Source organism: Saccopteryx bilineata, chromosome 5, assembly GCF_036850765.1.
Source record: "Saccopteryx bilineata isolate mSacBil1 chromosome 5, mSacBil1_pri_phased_curated, whole genome shotgun sequence".
Lineage (NCBI taxonomy): Eukaryota > Metazoa > Chordata > Mammalia > Chiroptera > Emballonuridae > Saccopteryx > Saccopteryx bilineata.
Window position 1 is genome coordinate 148,898,305 of NC_089494.1, and position 17,151 is coordinate 148,915,455.

The window sequence follows — 17,151 nt, forward strand, 5'->3', positions numbered from 1 at the left end:
AGGCTGAATATTAAAGCCCATAACCACTACCTAATAAAAAAAAAATGGAGAATTGGCAAGTTGGAAATGAACAAAACCTTACAGAGCACTTTCTTCTATGCTAGAATTTTTTTTAAGTGGAAACAAAAAGGGAGACATTAAATCTTTGTAATTTTAGCTGATGATAGTCCATTCATACTATTAGAAGTTCTAGGAAAAAGTTGCATTGTGAGTATATTAAACACATCACGTTAAGTCAGATAGGACCGTCCAAAGCCAATCCTAGATCTCAGTTCATAGCTGCAGGGCCACACCAGGGAGGAGGGGACAGTCACCTGAACACAGAGGTCCTCACAGGTATCTCAGCTACCCAGACACTCAGAGTCTTTACAGAAAAAAAGAACACATGTAAAAATGACCTAATATCCTAGCCAGGGGAGGCAACAACTATCTAAAGGAGATTTTTTAAAGGGGATACAACAGAGTCACATAAAACTACAGTAGTTCCTTCCCACCATGAAGAGTCAGAGATTTGAATTTCTCTAATTAGGATGTTGATTCATTTCCTTCTGAATACAAAAGCCGGTAGAACTCCAGCTGACATGTCCTAATACAACCACCACCCCCAAAATATCAAGCCCACATTTCCAGAATAATTCTTGTTACTCAGGCTTGCCCAAGGTAAATGTGAAACATCACTTTATGTACAGACTTCATCAGGAAATTACATTTAGCTGTGTTGGAAAAATTATGCCTAGAAATCTATTTATCTCTAGAGCAGCACGGTGTTTTGCTTGCTTTTACCACGGCAGCTGAGGAAGCCCACAGTTCCGGAAGGCCGGATTTGGTCGATGCCCTTCTGTGTGTTCCTGGCCATCCTGTCCGCTGGAAAGGCTTTCAGCTCGTCTGCCCCTGCTTACCCCAGGGCATCCCGGGGGAGAGATCATTCTATTTCATCCAGGGGACTCAAGAGTCAATTACTGACCCCAACTATTTGAGCTTTCCTTAGGAAAAGAGGCAAAACCAAACATGAGAAAACTGTTAATAAGACTCAGAAACCTTGTTTTAAGCTGAAGTTTTCATTTCTGAGTGATGGATCATCAGTGTGAGAATCACAACAGCTAGGCTTGGGGACAAAGGAACCGAAAACACAGGATCAAAAAACATGAAAAGCAAGCAGGTTGGACTTCATCGTTTGGCCCACTGATTTGGTTCAAAAAAAGCTATAGACCCTGGCCAGTTAGCTCAGTGGTAGAGCGCCGCGCGGCATGTGGAAGTCCCGGGGTCAATTCCCGGTCAGGGCACACAGGAGAAGCACCCATCTGCTTCTCCACCCCTCCCCCTCTCCTTCCTCTCCGTCTCTCTCTTCCCTTCCCGCAGCCAAGGCTCCATTGGAGCAAAGTTGACCCAGGCACTGAGGATGGCTCCATGGCCTCCACTTCAGGCACTAGAATGGTGCCTGCGGCACTGAGCAATGCCCCAGATGGGCAGAACATTGCCCCCCAGTGGGCATGCCCAGAGGATTCTGGTCAGGCGCATGCCGGAGTCTGTCTGACTGCCTCCCCACTTCTAACTTCGGAAAAATACAAAAAAAAAAAAAAAAAAAGAGAGAGAGCTATAGGCACTTACGTGTGGTCAGGTGTCAGGGAGGTGCAGTCGTGTGTCTTGTAACACACGGGGAGAAGGGTTGAGAGACAAGCGGAGGAGAGGAAAAGAAAGAATCTAAGTTGTTGCTGTCTCCCATAAAGTGAGTGTGTGTGAGTGTGTGTGTGTGTTTATGCATGCTTATGTATCACAGGTGACTTCTCCCTGCGCTGAAGGGCAGGCACAGCTCCGTGTTTCAAAGCATAAGGTTCTAGAACCTCAGGATGCCTGAGATGAAATCCTGGCTTGAACACAAGAGCCAGGTAACTCCTCCTTTTCTAATTTCATCTGCTATTTCACGGGTTGTGGAAGACTTAATGCCAACACATGCAATGTACTTAAGAGAGCATATGCCATGATCATAGGGTCATGTGCTTACTGTCCCTCATTTGAGTCAACTCACAACCAGATGAAGAAGAATGATCAATTTAAATGCTTTCTCCTGCTCATCTGAATCGCTCCCAGGAAAAGGACCAAGATACCATTCAACCCTAAGCACGTTACAGTTGGTCCCAGAACTAACTAGCCACACAACTGACGGCAGACAGAAGACATTTCATGTATTAACAGGTGAAAAGGGAACCACTTGGGAAAATAAACTACTTGACAACTCCTACTTGAGTATGTTCTTAAAAGTCTAAAATCCGCCTGACTGGGCGGTGGTGCAGTGGATAGAGCATCAGACTAGAATGCGGAGAACTCAGGTTCAAGACCCCGAGGTCACCAGCTTGAGCGTGGGCTCATCTGGCATGAGCAAAGCTCACCAGCTTGGACCCAAGGTTGCTGGCTTGAGCAAGGAGTTACTCAGTCTGCTGCAGCCCCACGGTCAAGACACATATGAGAAAGTAATCAATGAACAACTAAGGTGTCACAATGAAAAGCTAATAATTGATGCTTCTCATCTCTCTCCGCTCCAGTCTGTCCCTATCTTTGACTCTCTATCACTGTAAAAAAAAAAAAGTCTAAAATTCTAAAACTATATCTGAGTTTCTCGAAGTCAGCCTCTGCTCCCTACAAAGGTTTAGATCCTGCTTTAAACTGATTTCCTCTTTAGGAACATCTGTCTGTATGGCAAAACTTAAAAGTCTCCTCACCACACAAGTCTAAATGGAAATTCCAAGGAGATAGGACAGATTAGTCAAATGGGGGAAAAAGGTCAACCAATTTTAGAAAAATGTTAAGATAATTTAGAGTTGTTTAGAACTGCTAGTTCTCTTTCAGATATGAACAAAGAACTAACCAAGCAGTGAGCACAGTGATGATGGGCGTTTGGCGTGGCCCGTTCTGGTGCACACACCTCCCCATTCATAGGACCGCCCACCAGGAATTCAGTACAAATAATTTTCCTGACGCCAAATTATTAATAAGTTTCAGAATTTATTTCAGCTAGAAAGACCCTGCAGCTTTCTGAAAATGAAAAGTCAACACACAGTTGCCATTTAGACAGTTTTGAAAACATACCATTGAAAGCAATGCAGTCATAGACGTCAGGTGTGTATACAACAAAAATATGGTGAAAATCTGGGACTCCTAAAGAGGAAAAATAACCTCACTCAGCAAACAAAACAACTTTTTAAAGACATATTTATCCTAAAATAAAAGAATAACTGGAGTGACGTCACGGAAATGGCGCCGTGAGCAGCGCGTCCGACAGATCTCCCCCAAATCTCAACAAATTTATCAACTAGAAACAGAAAAATTTATCCTCGGAGCATTCCGGAGTTCCACACAAACTGAAAGCGAAAGGACTGTTATCACTTAAATCGGAGAGACGAGTCAGAGCTAAGGGTGTGGAGGAAGCTAACTACCACAAGGACGATCATTCAAGCCGAGGAGGGAGTGCGCCTGTGGTGAGTCAACCCGCGTGTGCAACTGCCCGCCCACACTCGGGGAGCAGCAGCCTGAGCACTGCGAGCAGCCGCCGGCCTGCCATGAGAAACCGCACCCCATGCCGCAGTCCGGTCGCAGAGCGAGCTCCCTTGCACCGCCAGCGTCCCCAGTGGCCCGCGCACTGCGAGTGAGAGTCCCCAGCCACCGGTGCCCAGAGCACCCCATTCGGGCACCTGCCCTGAACGTCCCACTCGCCCACACGCCCAGAGCACCCCACTTGCCCGCACACCCAGAGTGCCCCATTCTCCCACGTGCCCAGTGCACACCAGCTGCCAGCGGCAAGGCGAGCAGGAGAGGCGACAAGGCTATCTTTCCTACTCCTGAGATTCTCTCCGTGGGCGGGGCACCTCACCCAGCCATTCAAGCTAACAATCAAGCCTTGGGGGAGGGGCGCACGGGCAGCCTGAAATACTTTCTGGAGCACAGCTGTGAATCCAATCACTGAAATTAGCTTAACCCACGAAATCTGCACACCCACGGGGCTCTAATTGATAAGATCTCTCTCAGTTCAGCCATCCAAGACAAGGGGCGTGATATTTTTTAGTGACTCTTGCTAAAGGGGCGGGGGCAACTTCTGATTGACAGAGCATCCATATTCAGGGATATATGCTAACAAGAGGGACTTGGCAGATATTAAGATCTACACAGCAAGCAGCGACTAGTGCCTCTTCTTCCCAGCCAAAACAGGCTACAAAGTGTGGAAAGCTTGGGTTGAGTGGTCCAACTGAATGCTAGGCGCTGAACAGTCACCTTGACAACAATTAACTCCCAGCCCCGCCTGATTATGCTGGAGGCTCTGACTGCCAGAGCCTTACCCAGAGCCTTGTGCTGAGTGGGGATAGAGTGGGGATTTCCCAGCTCTTTGAGCCACTTACTCCCCAGGCAGAAGCAGTTGCAGCCTTATAGCTGGATCACCAGGCTGCTAATTCAGGAAGGGGAGACTAGGAGAGAGACTCCAGGAAAGCAAACTCTCTCATTGTTGGACCCTGCAAACGCCAACAAGCCTTGACTACCAGCGAGACTAAAGCCAATTATATGACATTGCCATAGAATCCCATCAACTGCAAATCCCTACCTAAGGGTGACACAGGGGCAGAGCCTGGGGTACAGAGTCACCGACCAGGAAGAGGGAGAGAAAAGAAAAAGGAAGAAGTTAACCTCTCAAAATCAAGAAAAATCCACAGACTTTAAAACTTGTTCCACTAATTTTTCTTTGTTGTTGTTTGTTTCTTCTATTTTATTGCCTTTATTATTATTATTTCTATTTCCTCCACCTCGGTCCTTTTATTCTCTGCCCATCTTATGCTTCCCTTTTCTTGAACTACACTACCCATGAGTGTTACATTTTATTTCTTTTCTTCATCCTCACTCTCCTTTAGGGTTACACTCCAAAACCCTTAACTCTCACTCTCTCCCCTTTTGTTTGTTTTTTTTTCTTTTCCTTTTTTTCTTCCTTCGTTTTTCTCTTTTTCTTATATTTTCCTTTCTATTCGTTTCTTCTTTTCTCCTTTTACTTTTTCTCCCATTCAATCCTCAATCACAAACAAATTACTTAATTTGGGACTCAAGTTTTTTTGGGGTTTTTTTTTTTTGCTTTTGTTTTTGGTTTTCTTTTGTTTGTTTGTTTTTGTGGCATTTTGGGTACTTTATTCATTGCTTTTGAACTCAGTAGCATTCCTCCCAACCCAAGGTCTCCATTGTATTTAGTCTTCGCTCCACTTAATACAACAGATTTTTACTTATTATTGTTATTTTTTTTCTTCTTTATTATTTTTTCTCCTTTTTTCTGTTTCCCTCTTATCCCTCTCATTATATCTCTTAGTCGACCATCACTTACAAGCAAATCATTTTACGCTTGTCTAAGATTTTCTCCTTTTTTTTTGCATTTAGTAGGTCCTACTCCCTTTTTTGCCCCTTGAACTCTTCACCCCAAATCAGGCCCTCCCTTAGGAGGGGATAGGAAGGGAAGAGAAGAAAGAAAAAAGGAGGAAATAATAAATTATTACTGTTTTTTTTTTGTGGGGTGTTTTACCTTTTTTTTTTTTACTTTTTACTCTTTATTAATTCTAATTAGTGCTATCAACAAGAACACCCTCAGATGCCAATAAGAAAGAGGAAATAGAATATTATGGATACAAAAGATAGAGAGGTAACACAAATAGATGTGGAAAAATCTATGGAGAAAAGATTTAACATCTTGGAAGCCTTGGAGCTAAATGACAGAGAATTTAAAATAGAAATCTTAAAAATACTCAGAGATATACAAGAAAACACAGAGAGGCAATTTAGGGAGATCAGAAAACAACTCAACGAACACAAAGAATATATTACCAAGGAAATTGAAACTATAAAAACAAACAAACAGAAATGAAAAACTCAATTCACGAGCTGAAAAACGAGGTAACAAGCTTAGCTAACAGAACAGCCCAGATAGAAGATAGGATTAGTGAAATAGAAGACAAGCAACTTGAGGCACAACAGAGAGAAGAACAAAGAGACTCAAAAATTTAAAAAAATGAGAAAGCCCTACAGGAATTGTCTGACTCCATCAGAAAGAATAACATAAGAATAATAGGTATATCAGAGGGAGAAGAGAAAGAAAATAGAATGGAGAACATACTCAAACAAATAATAAATGAGAACTTCCCAAGCCTGTGGAAAGAACTAAAGCCTCAAATTCAAGAAGCAAACAGAACTCCGAGTTTTCTTAACCCCAACAAACCCACTCCAAGGCACATCATAATAAAGATGACACAAACCAATGACAAAGAAAAAATTCTCAAGGCAGCCAGGGAAAAGAAGAGTACAACATATAAAGGAAGGCCTATTAGATTATCATCAGATTTCTCAGCAGACTCTACAAGCTAGAAGAGAGTGGACCCCAATATTTAAAGCCCTGAAAGAGAGGAACTTTCAGCCAAGAATATTATACCCATCAAAGCTATCCTTCAAGTACGAAGGAGATATAAAAACATTCACAAATACAGAAAAGATGAGAGAATTTATCAACAGAAAGCCCCCACTCCAGGAAATATTAAAGGGGGTTTTCCAACCAGATTCAAAGAACAAAAGAAAACAAAACCACAAGTAAAAGCTCCACCAAGAACACAATAAAACCAAACTTAAACTGTGACAACAAAAGAAAAAAAGGGGGAAGAGGATGGAGATTAACAGTAGCAAAGGACGATGAAGTGCAGAAATACTCATAAGATAGGGTACTACAATGAATAGGGTAGGTACCCTTTTCATTACTTAATGGTAACTACCCTTGAAAAAACCACCGCAAAAACACTTGACTTAAAAAAGGTAGCAACAGAGGAAAGAAGTATGGAATATAAACAAACAAAAACAAATGATAGAAAAACAAAAGAGAAGAATCAAACAAGTACAAAACTAACAGAAAGCAATTTATAAAATGGCAATAGGGAACCCACAAGTGTCAATAACTACACTAAACGTAAATGGATTAAACTTACCAATAAAAAGACACAGAGTAGCAGAATGGATTAAAAAAGAAAATCCAACTATATGCTGCCTACAAGAAACACATTTAAGCAACAAGGATAAAAACAAATTCAAAGTGAAAGGCTAGAAAACAATACTCCAAGCAAACAACACCCAAAAAAAGCAGGTGTAGCAATACCCATATCTAATAATGCTGACTACAAGACAGAAAAAGTACTCAGAGACAAAAATGGTCATTTCATAATGATTAAAGGGACACTGAATCAAGAAGACATAACAATCCTTAATATATATGCACCAAACCAAGGAGCACCAAAATATATAAGACAGCTACTTATTGACCTTAAAACAAAAACTGACAAAAATACAATCATACTTGGAGACCTCAATACACCACTGATGGCTCTAGATCGGTCATCCAAACAGAGAATCAATAAAGATATAGTCGCCTTAAACGAAATACTAGAACACCTGGATTCGATAGACATCTACAGGACACTTCATCCCAAAGCGACAGAGTATACATTTTTCTCTAGTGTACATGGAACATTCTCAAGAATTGACCATATGTTGAGCCACAAAGACAATATCAGCAAATTTAGAAAAATTGAAATTGTACCAAGCATATTCTCTGATCATAAAGCCTTGAAACTAGAATTTAGCTGCAAAAAAGAGAGGAAAAAACCCACAAAAATGTGGAAACTAAACAAAATACTTCTAAAAAATGAATGGGTCAAAGAAGAAATAAGCGCAGAGATCAAAAGATATATACAGACAAATGAAAATGAAAATACGACATATCAGAATCTCTGGGATGCAGCAAAAGGAGTAATAAGAGGAAAATCCATATCACTTCAGGCCTATATGAAAAAACAAGAGAGAGCCCAAGTAAACCACTTAACTACATACCTTAAGGAACTAGAAAAAGAAGAACAAAGACAACCCAAAACCAGCCGAAGAAAGGATATAATAAAAAATCAGAGCAGAAATAAACGAAATAGAGAACAGAAAAACTATAGAAAAAATCAATAAAACAAGGAGCTGGTTCTTTGAAAAGATCAACAAAATTGACAAACCCTTGGCAAGACTTACCAAGGAAAAAAGAGAAAGAACTCATATAAACAAAATCCAAAATGAAAGAGGAGATATCACCACAGACATCATAGATGTACAAAGAATTATTGTAGAATACTATGAAAAACTATATGCCACCGAATACAACAATCTAGAAGAAATGGATAAATTCCTAGAACAATACAACCTTCCTAGACTGAGTCATGAAGAAGCAGAAAGCCTAAACAGACCAATCAGCAGGGAGGAAATAGAAAAAACTATTAAAAACCTCCCCAAAAATAAAAGTCCAGGCCCAGACGGTTATACTAGTGAATTCTATCAAACATTCAAAGAAGACTTGGTTCCTATTCTACTCAAAGTCTTCCAAAAAATTGAAGAAGAAGCAATACTTCCAAACACATTTTATGAGGCCTCAATAACCCTCATACCGAAACCAGGCAAGGATGGCACAAAGAAAGAAAACTACAGACCAATATCTCTAATGAATACAGATGCTAAAATACTAAACAAAATACTGGCAAATCGAATACAACAACATATTAAAAAAATAATACATCATGATCAAGTGGGATTCATCCCAGAATCTCAAGGATGGTTCAACATACATAAAACGGTTAACGTAATACACCATATCAACAAAACAAAGAACAAAAACGACATGATCCTATCAATAGATGCAGAAAAGGCTTTTGACAAAATAGAACACAATTTTATGTTTAAGACTCTCAACAAAATGGGTATAGAAGAAAATATCTCAACATGATAAAGGTCATATATGATAAACCATCAGCCAACATCATATTAAATGACATAAAACTGAGGACTTTCCACCTTAAATCAGGAACAAGACAGGGTTGTCCACTCTCTCCACTCTTATTTAACGTGGTGCTAGAAGTTCTGGCCAGAGCAATCAGACAAGACAAAGAAATAAAAGGCATTCATATCGGAAAAGAACAAGTAAAGGTATCACTTTTTGCTGATGATATGATCCTATACATCGAAAATCCAAAGGACTCCACTAAAAGATTACTAGAAACAATAAACCAATACAGTAAGGTCGCAGGATACAAAATTAAAATACAAAAGTCCATAGCCTTTCTATATGCCAACAATGAAATATTAGAAAACGAACTCAAAAAAATAATCCCCTTCACGATTGCAACAAAAAAAATAAAATACCTAGGAATAAACATAACAAAGAATATAAAGGACCTATATAACAAAAGCTACAAGGCACTGTTAAGAGAAATAGAAAAAGACACAATGAGATGGAAAAATATTCCTTGTTCTTGGATAGGAAGAATAAATATAATTAAAATGGCCATATTACCCAAAGCAATATATAAATTTAATGCAATTCCCATCAAAATTCCTATGACATTTTTTAAATAAATGGAACAAAAAATCATCAGATTTATATGGAACTATAAAAAACCCTGAATAGCCAAAGCAATCCTAAGGAAAAAGAATGAAGCTGGGGGCATTACAATACCTGACTTTAAACTATATTATAGGGCCATGATAATCAAAACAGCATGGGATTGGCAGAAAAATAGACCCTCAGACCAATGGAACAGAATAGAAAGCCCAGAAATAAAACCACATATATATGGTCAAATAATCTTTGATAAAGGGGCCAACAACACACAATGGAGAAAAGAAAGCCTCTTCAACAAATGGTGTTGGGAAAACTGGAAAGCCACATACAAAAGAATGAAACTTGACTACAGCCTGTCCCCGTGTACTAAAATTAATTCAAAATAGATCAAACAAACAATCCAATAAAAAAATGGGAAGAGGACATGGACACTTCTCCCAGGAAGAGATACAAATGGCCAACAGATATATGAAAAGATGCTCAGCTTCATTAGTTATTAGAGAAATGCAAATCAAAACTACAATGAGATACCACCTCACACCTGTTAGATTAGCTATTCTCAACAAGACAGGTAATAGCAAATGTTGGAGAGGCTGCGAAGAAAAAGGAACTCTCATCCACTGTTGGTGGGACTCTAAAGTAGTACAACCATTATGGAGGAAAGTATGGTGGTTCCTCAAAAAACTGAAAATAGAACTACCTTATGACCCAGCTATCCCTCTACTGGGTATATACCCCAAAACCTCAGAAACATTGATACGTAAAGACACATGTAGCCCCATGTTCATTGCAGCACTGTTCACAGTGGCCAAGACATGGAAACAACCAAAAAGCCCTTCAATAGAAGACTGGATAAAGAAGATGTGGCACATATACACTATGGAATACTACTCAGCCATAAGAAATGATGACATCAGATCATTTACAGCAAAATGGTGGGATCTTGACATTATATAGAGTGAAATAAGTAAATCAAAAAAACACAAGAACTACATGATTCCATACATTGGTGGAACATAAAAACGAGACTAAGAGACATGGACAAGAGTGTGGTAGTTACCAGGGGTGGGGGGAGGGAGGACGGAGGGAGGGAGAGAGTTAGGGGGAGGGGGAGGGGCACAGAGAACTAGATAGAGGGTGACGGAGGACAATCTGACTTTGGGCGAGGGGTATGCAACGTAATTTAATGACAAGATAACCTAGACATGTTTTCTTTGAATATATGTACCCTGATTTATTAATGTCATCCCATTAACATTAATAAAAATTTATTTAAAAAAAATAACTAAGGCGAACATTCGATCTATGGGACTATGGTTTCTCAGAAAAAGAATTTCCAGATTTCCACTGGGAGAAAAAGATTCAATTTTGCTTTTAGAATTTTTCTGACTCCTACTTTATATAGAAAGAAACTAAAATGGGAGAATGAGTTGATTTTGAAACATACTAACATTTTCAAGCAATTATTTCAGAGGTTTCTATATTTTTTCCAGATGAAGATATAATTTGAGAAACAAACTAGTAAATTCAATTACATCAAGCAATCTCTAATTCTGTATTGACTAGTCTCATCAAAATGTGAAAACAAATTTTATACCTTTCTTTGGACAATGGTTAAATCTCCCACTGAATTAATGATCGACATTTTTGTCCATGAATTTTCATCATATCAATGCTCATGATTCTGAAAGCTAAGTTGTTCTTATCTATTTCTTTTATATAATAATGCAATCCTTTAAAAAAAATCTTTTAAAAATAAACTCTTTTTTTTTTAAATGAGAGGAGGGGAGATAGAGACAGACTCCGGCATATACCCCAACTGGGACCCACCCTGGCCACCCTGTCTGGGGCCAATGCTCAGACCAACTGAGCTATCCTCAGTGCCCAGGGCCGACCGTCGAACCTATCAAGCCACTGGCTGCAAGAAGGGAAGAGAAAGAGAGGAGGGAGAGGGAGGGGAAGAGAAGCGGATGGCCACTTCTTATGTGTGCCCTAACTAAGGATTGAACTTGGGACTTCTGCACACTGGGCTAACACTCTATCCACTGAGCAAACCAGTAACGACCAAAAATTAACTCCATATAAGCAACTATTTAGAAAAGGTGCATTTACAAAATCTTTTGTTAATATCAAATCTCAATCAAAGACTGGTTTGGTTTTGTTTGTTCTGTGATGTTTTGTTTTGCTTTGTGATTTCCTAAAGGGAGAAGGACTTTACCACAAATTCAATGAACTAAATTTCTTTCACATGATGCACTTTTTTGAAAGCTGGGCTGGAGGTTTCAGGAAATGGCATCTAGTGCTTGGGCAGATCCTGCTGTCATCTTTTCTGGGCACATGCCAGAGAATTCTATTTCCCTGCCTCCCCAGCCTGGTTCAGTCAGGAGGGTCTGAGCACAGAGAAAGGAGGTGGAGGGACAGGGTGGAAAGGTGAAGGGATTAAGAACAAATTGTTAGTACAAAATAGTCACAGAGATATTAAAGTACAGCATAAAAAATTTAGTCAATAATATCTAACTATATATGGCAGTGGTCCCCAACCTCCGGGCTGCAGACCGGTACCAGTCCGTGGGCCATTTGGTACCGGTCCGCAGAGAAAGAATAAATAACTTACATTATTTCCGTTTTATTTATATTTAAGTCTGAACGATGTTTTATTTTTTTTAAATGACCAGATTCCCTCTGTTACACACGTCTAAGACGCACTTTTGACACTTGTCTCGGTCACATGATACACTTATCCGTCCCACGCTAAAGACCGGTCCATGAAAATATTTTCTGATATTAAACCGGTCTGTGGCCCAAAAAAGGTTGGGGACCACTGATATATGGTACCAGGTGGGTATTTAAAAATATTAGGGGGAACACTTTTTAACATATATGAATGTCGAACCACTGTGTTGTACACCTGAAACTAATACTAAATAATATTAAATGTGAACTGTGTGTGAAAAATCAAATTTAAAAAGGGGGTTTTCAGTAAAAACTGTAGCTGTCTCTTTGAGCTAGGGCATTTATTACTGATTCCAAGCCCTGCAGCTCTGCTTCCCGTGTAAGGACCATGCTGGAAGCAGCACGCTTTGCTGTGGCGCAGTTAGACTCAGTGGAGACTCAGGACAGACTCAGAGGATCTGAGCACCCACTGACTGAAATCCGTAGTGTGAATAATCAGCAACATTTATTTGTGAAGCCATTGAAATTTTGAAGTGATTTGTCACATCACTGTCAGCCGCTCTGTCTAGTATAGAGGTAATAATATTACTTTTGAACCAAAGTTTGCCTAACTTCCAAGCAGCTTTTTGCTTATAAATATGATAGTAAATACTAGGAACAGGCAGCATGTGAGATCTAGAAATGCTACCCCATTGTCTCCTGAAATATTTCTAGAAAGATAATGGTCAATATACACAAAAAGGCCAAAAGGATCTAGAAAACAAAATCGTACCTGAATCAAGATCTCCATTACCATTAGCTGAGCTCGGCTGTGTCTCCAGGGGAGAAGATGAAGGGTCTGGCATCCTGGTAACTGACAAGCTACTCTCCATTCCTAAGGAGCAGATCTTCTCTTAATTCATTCTGCAAGAAGAATTACCTGAGGGCAACCAACAAGAAAAAGGAATTAGATTCACTTCTTCTTAAACTCTCCAAAGATAAGGCATCCTGTCAGAGCTGCTACTATTTTATTATAACATTCGGGAAGCAATGGAATAAGAATAGAAAATACCGAGAATCAAGACTAAAGACTACATGTGTACACAAGGTCAACAACAAAGGCCACAGCTGAGCAAAACCATCAATTTTCTACAAGTTATTATCACCACTAACATGGACACATTTTCATCAACAAATAGACTCTATGTTTCAACCTGCAATCTACCCTGGTAACTCTGGCGTGGCACTCTGCCACCCACCTGTTTCCTCCTCAGATCTCACTCGAGGTGAAACGCCAAGTCCACCTCAGCTCAGCATCCCCACACACAGGTAAGATGTCTGCTGCCTCCCAGGCAATGGTTCCCAAAACCAGTTAAAGTATCAACATTTGCAAACATGAGCTTTGTGACCAATCAGACTTTTCCCATAACAGCACGGCTATTCCACGCTTGCATTCCGAAATGACTGGTGGTGAAACAAGTACAAGTATAGTCAGTCTCACAGAATCCTATAATCTAGTTCACTTCTGTCATATCCTATAAAACACTCAGGGTCAGCAATGTGCAGTTCTGGTGGTCAGACACAGCCATGTGGGGTTATTTTTCATCTTTCCTTTATCCAATGTTCCCTTTTATTTCACGTGTAGATAAAAGTTTCAATCAACAAAAAAACAAAGACAGATAAAGGAAAAGAATAGTACATCTATAGCTACATAAACAGAGTATTTTGTCACTCACAGACTGGTAAATTATCTTTTAAGAATTCCATGCCCTCCCTGGCCAGGTGGTTCAGTGGATAAGGGTAATCGACCCAGTACGCCAGAGATTGCAGGTTCAACCCCTGGTCGGTCAGGGTACGTTAGAGAAGCAATCACTAAGTACACAACTAAATGAAACAACAAAGTGAACTGAGTTCAATCTCTCTCTCTCTCTCTCTCTCTCTGCCCCCCCCACCCTTTCTTCTCTCTCTCTCTCCTCCACCGCTTCCTCTCTCTCTCTCTCCTCCAACTCTTCCTCTTTCTCTCTCTCAAGTCAGTGGAAGGGGAAATGAAAAACAGAATACTATGCCCTTCTTATAACACACACACGTGTACACACACTGCCCATATTTTGGTGCTGTTTGTATTACTTTCCTGAGAAATATTTTGAGTTTTTGTCAAAATTAAAGGAATGATTTAAACCTAAATAGAAAATGGGTTTTTTTTAATAATTCAAAGTTATTTCATATTACTAGTGGATTATTCTATAAGTTTAGTTTCTGAAATCTTTGAGGGAAAATAACAAACACAGGTGTCCATTTAATGGACAGCTGGGTTCTAAAGGTACTTCAAATGGAGGACATTGGCAAGTTGGCATGAAAATGTTGAGGCTGGCTAATTTTGCCCCATAGACATCAGTTTGCCAGAACAGCCCACATGATAATGGGCAGAACTGTGTACTCCTAGGGGCATTTCTTCACCACTCTTATTACAATACAGACACAACAATTTTGGGCCAGCTATGCTTTTGGAGATTTCCACCCCAGGGGCTGCACACAGAGCAGGAAGGCCAACAGGGTGACTGGGCTGCTTGTGTCTTATGCTCGGATTTCACAATGGGCAGCAGTACTCACCAGTTTATTGCTACTGCCACCTGTCCCTAAGGAGCAGTTGCTGATACGATCAGCAGAGAAACCACTTGATGATGAGCAAGTGGCCATCCAACCAAATACCCCACAACCAATAAGTATCTACCGGGAGAATGCTCACAGGGAACACTGGGATATCATAAAAGGTAAAACCCACACCCCGCACAATGACAAGAAGTATGACTGTGAGATCACTTCATCACTGAGGCAAGGACACATCTGCTGACCCCGTGGACTACAAGATGGCCTGGACAAAGAGAGAGGAAAAGGGTGGCTTGCTCTGGGAAACTCGGCCTTCCACTGCTCTCCACGGAGTAATCCAGGAATTACCAAAAACTTGGAGGGGAGAAGGTCAGGCAACCAAAGAAACGGACAGGACATTGAACATTCGGGACAAACAAAATACCACAGACTGCACATCTTAATTAGGGAAAACTGGTAAACTATATATATAGTGAGTTAGAAGGTGATAAGTACTATAGGAAAAAATGGAGAGGAGATGGAAAGAAGATACAAGTGAGCAAGGTGGAGGGGGTGACCATTTAGATAACATCCAGGCAAGTTCTGAGAAATAATACTTGAACAACGACTTGAGGATGTGAATAGGGATGAGAAAACAGTTTGCCAAAACAAGGATCCAACCTGCATTTCACTCTGCAGGAAGGAGGAGACACCTCCGGAGTTCATTCCAGGAAGTATAACGACCAGATTTGTTCTAGAAAAGTCACTCTGGTACCTAGTTGCATGCCAGACAGATGACAGACAGGGGCAAGACCGAATGGAAACAGAGACTACAAACAACATGCAGATGAAGGTCTAGACTGAGACAGTAAAAGCGAAAAGGAAACAAGGTCAATGTGTATTTGAAAAGTATAATCTGCAGAACATGTGGAAACAACCCAAGAATCGCCCAATATTAACAAAATGCAAACTTTTCACAGCATATTCTCAAGTTCCTAGAAAGAAATTACTTCCTTGGCCACAGCTAGCTCTCAACAACTAACAGAACCTATGCAGTGTCTAAGGAATAAATAATTGTGGGAGAAAATTTACTAAATATAAAAATGACAAACCATTTCACAGAAATTACTTTCAATGGAATTGGGGGTAGGGCATATCTTACTGGTAACAATTGAAATCTTTGCAAAATAAAATCAAGATTTTAAAAAGCTAATCCTTTTCCTAACTTCAGTACCCAAACCAAAAAAAAAAAAAAACCGAGTGGGGGTCAATTTTTTAAAAGAAGGAAAATTTCCTTTTGAATCTTAAAATACATATAATTTCAAGACTGAAGTTAGAAGTGTCTCTTCAAGAAAGCAGATTTTTTCCGAAGACATGAAAAGACGGCTCAGGAGACTGGGTTTTTAAAGAGTCATTTCCTGTTTTGCACAATACGTTTTGTGACCTTCTGTAAAGTTAATTCTACTATAATTAGCTCTTCTTGTCTCCAAAGTTGTTGATCAGAATTGTAGTACTGGATCACCCTTTAAAAAGTGGTCTCTGTCTAGTGACAATGACAGTGAACGTAGAGAATAAGGAGTAACAAGGTCACTAGCTGTGTGACTTAAGCAATTACTCTTAACCTCTCTGCAACTCAAACTTCTCATCAGTTAAACAAGAAGGCTTAATTAGATGCAATCAATGGCCCTTTTCAAATTTAAAAGTCTATGAATTTACTAGAGCTCTTTAGTACTAATTGCATATTTTCTGCATTTAGACTACCCGTTTATCTGAACTAAATACAATAAGCACCTGCTTCCTATCATTTGAGGAGTATTCAAAGAAGAAAACTATTTTAGCATAGGCTAGAGCTAGACAAAGCTTTGTTAAGAAGGAAATGGGTGAGAAAGAACACACATTAGACATTCTAAAACAAATCAGAAATATTGGGGGGTTTATTATATATTTTAAATTATCTCTAGATCAGCAAGGTCCAATAGAACTTTCTATGCCTGCACAGTCCAAGTCAGTAATCAGTAGCCATAAATGGCTACTGAGCCCTTGGAATGTAGATCCTGTGAGTGGCATCTCAATTTTAATTTCAGTTTAAACGCCATTGGTGGCTAGTGGCTGCCTTTTTGACAGCACAGCTAGAGCACTGCATAGGTAAGCTAGAGATACTATATTTGAATTTGAGCACATCCTAAAATAACCATCAATTCTTGGCTCTCTTAAAAGTTTTCATTAATAATAGCAAACTAGTTAAAAAGAACATGGGAAATTTTAAACCTGAGAAATTTCAAAAGGAGACTTCACAGTTTCCCTATAATACTCCACAAATCTTTTATAGTTAACTTCTAAATAGTAGGTTTTTATTGAATGTGGTGCCTTGTTGTATCATTCCAATTTCAAAGAAGAAATCGCAGAAGCTAAATCAAGTGCATCATATTAAGATAATTCCCTTTTTTCATCCATCTACAAAGTCAGGAAAATCATTCCACCTC

The 17,151-nt window shown here is 39.8% G+C and overlaps 1 protein-coding gene across 8 annotated transcripts in view; it reads right to left on the reverse strand.

Moving 5' to 3' along the window:
- The window catches only part of SFMBT2 (Scm like with four mbt domains 2), a 251,723-nt gene that overhangs the window by 212,257 nt on the left and 22,315 nt on the right, over window positions 1–17,151 (reverse strand). For 7 of the 8 annotated variants that reach the window (XM_066279374.1, XM_066279376.1, XM_066279375.1 and 4 more), the window contains one exon: window positions 12,876–13,022. In XM_066279374.1, coding sequence (XP_066135471.1) covers window positions 12,876–12,975 — 100 coding nt within the window. In that variant the 5' untranslated portion in view covers window positions 12,976–13,022. Of the gene's footprint in view, window positions 1–12,875; window positions 13,023–17,151 lie in introns of those variants that run through there. The other variant, XM_066279377.1, reaches the window with a different exon arrangement.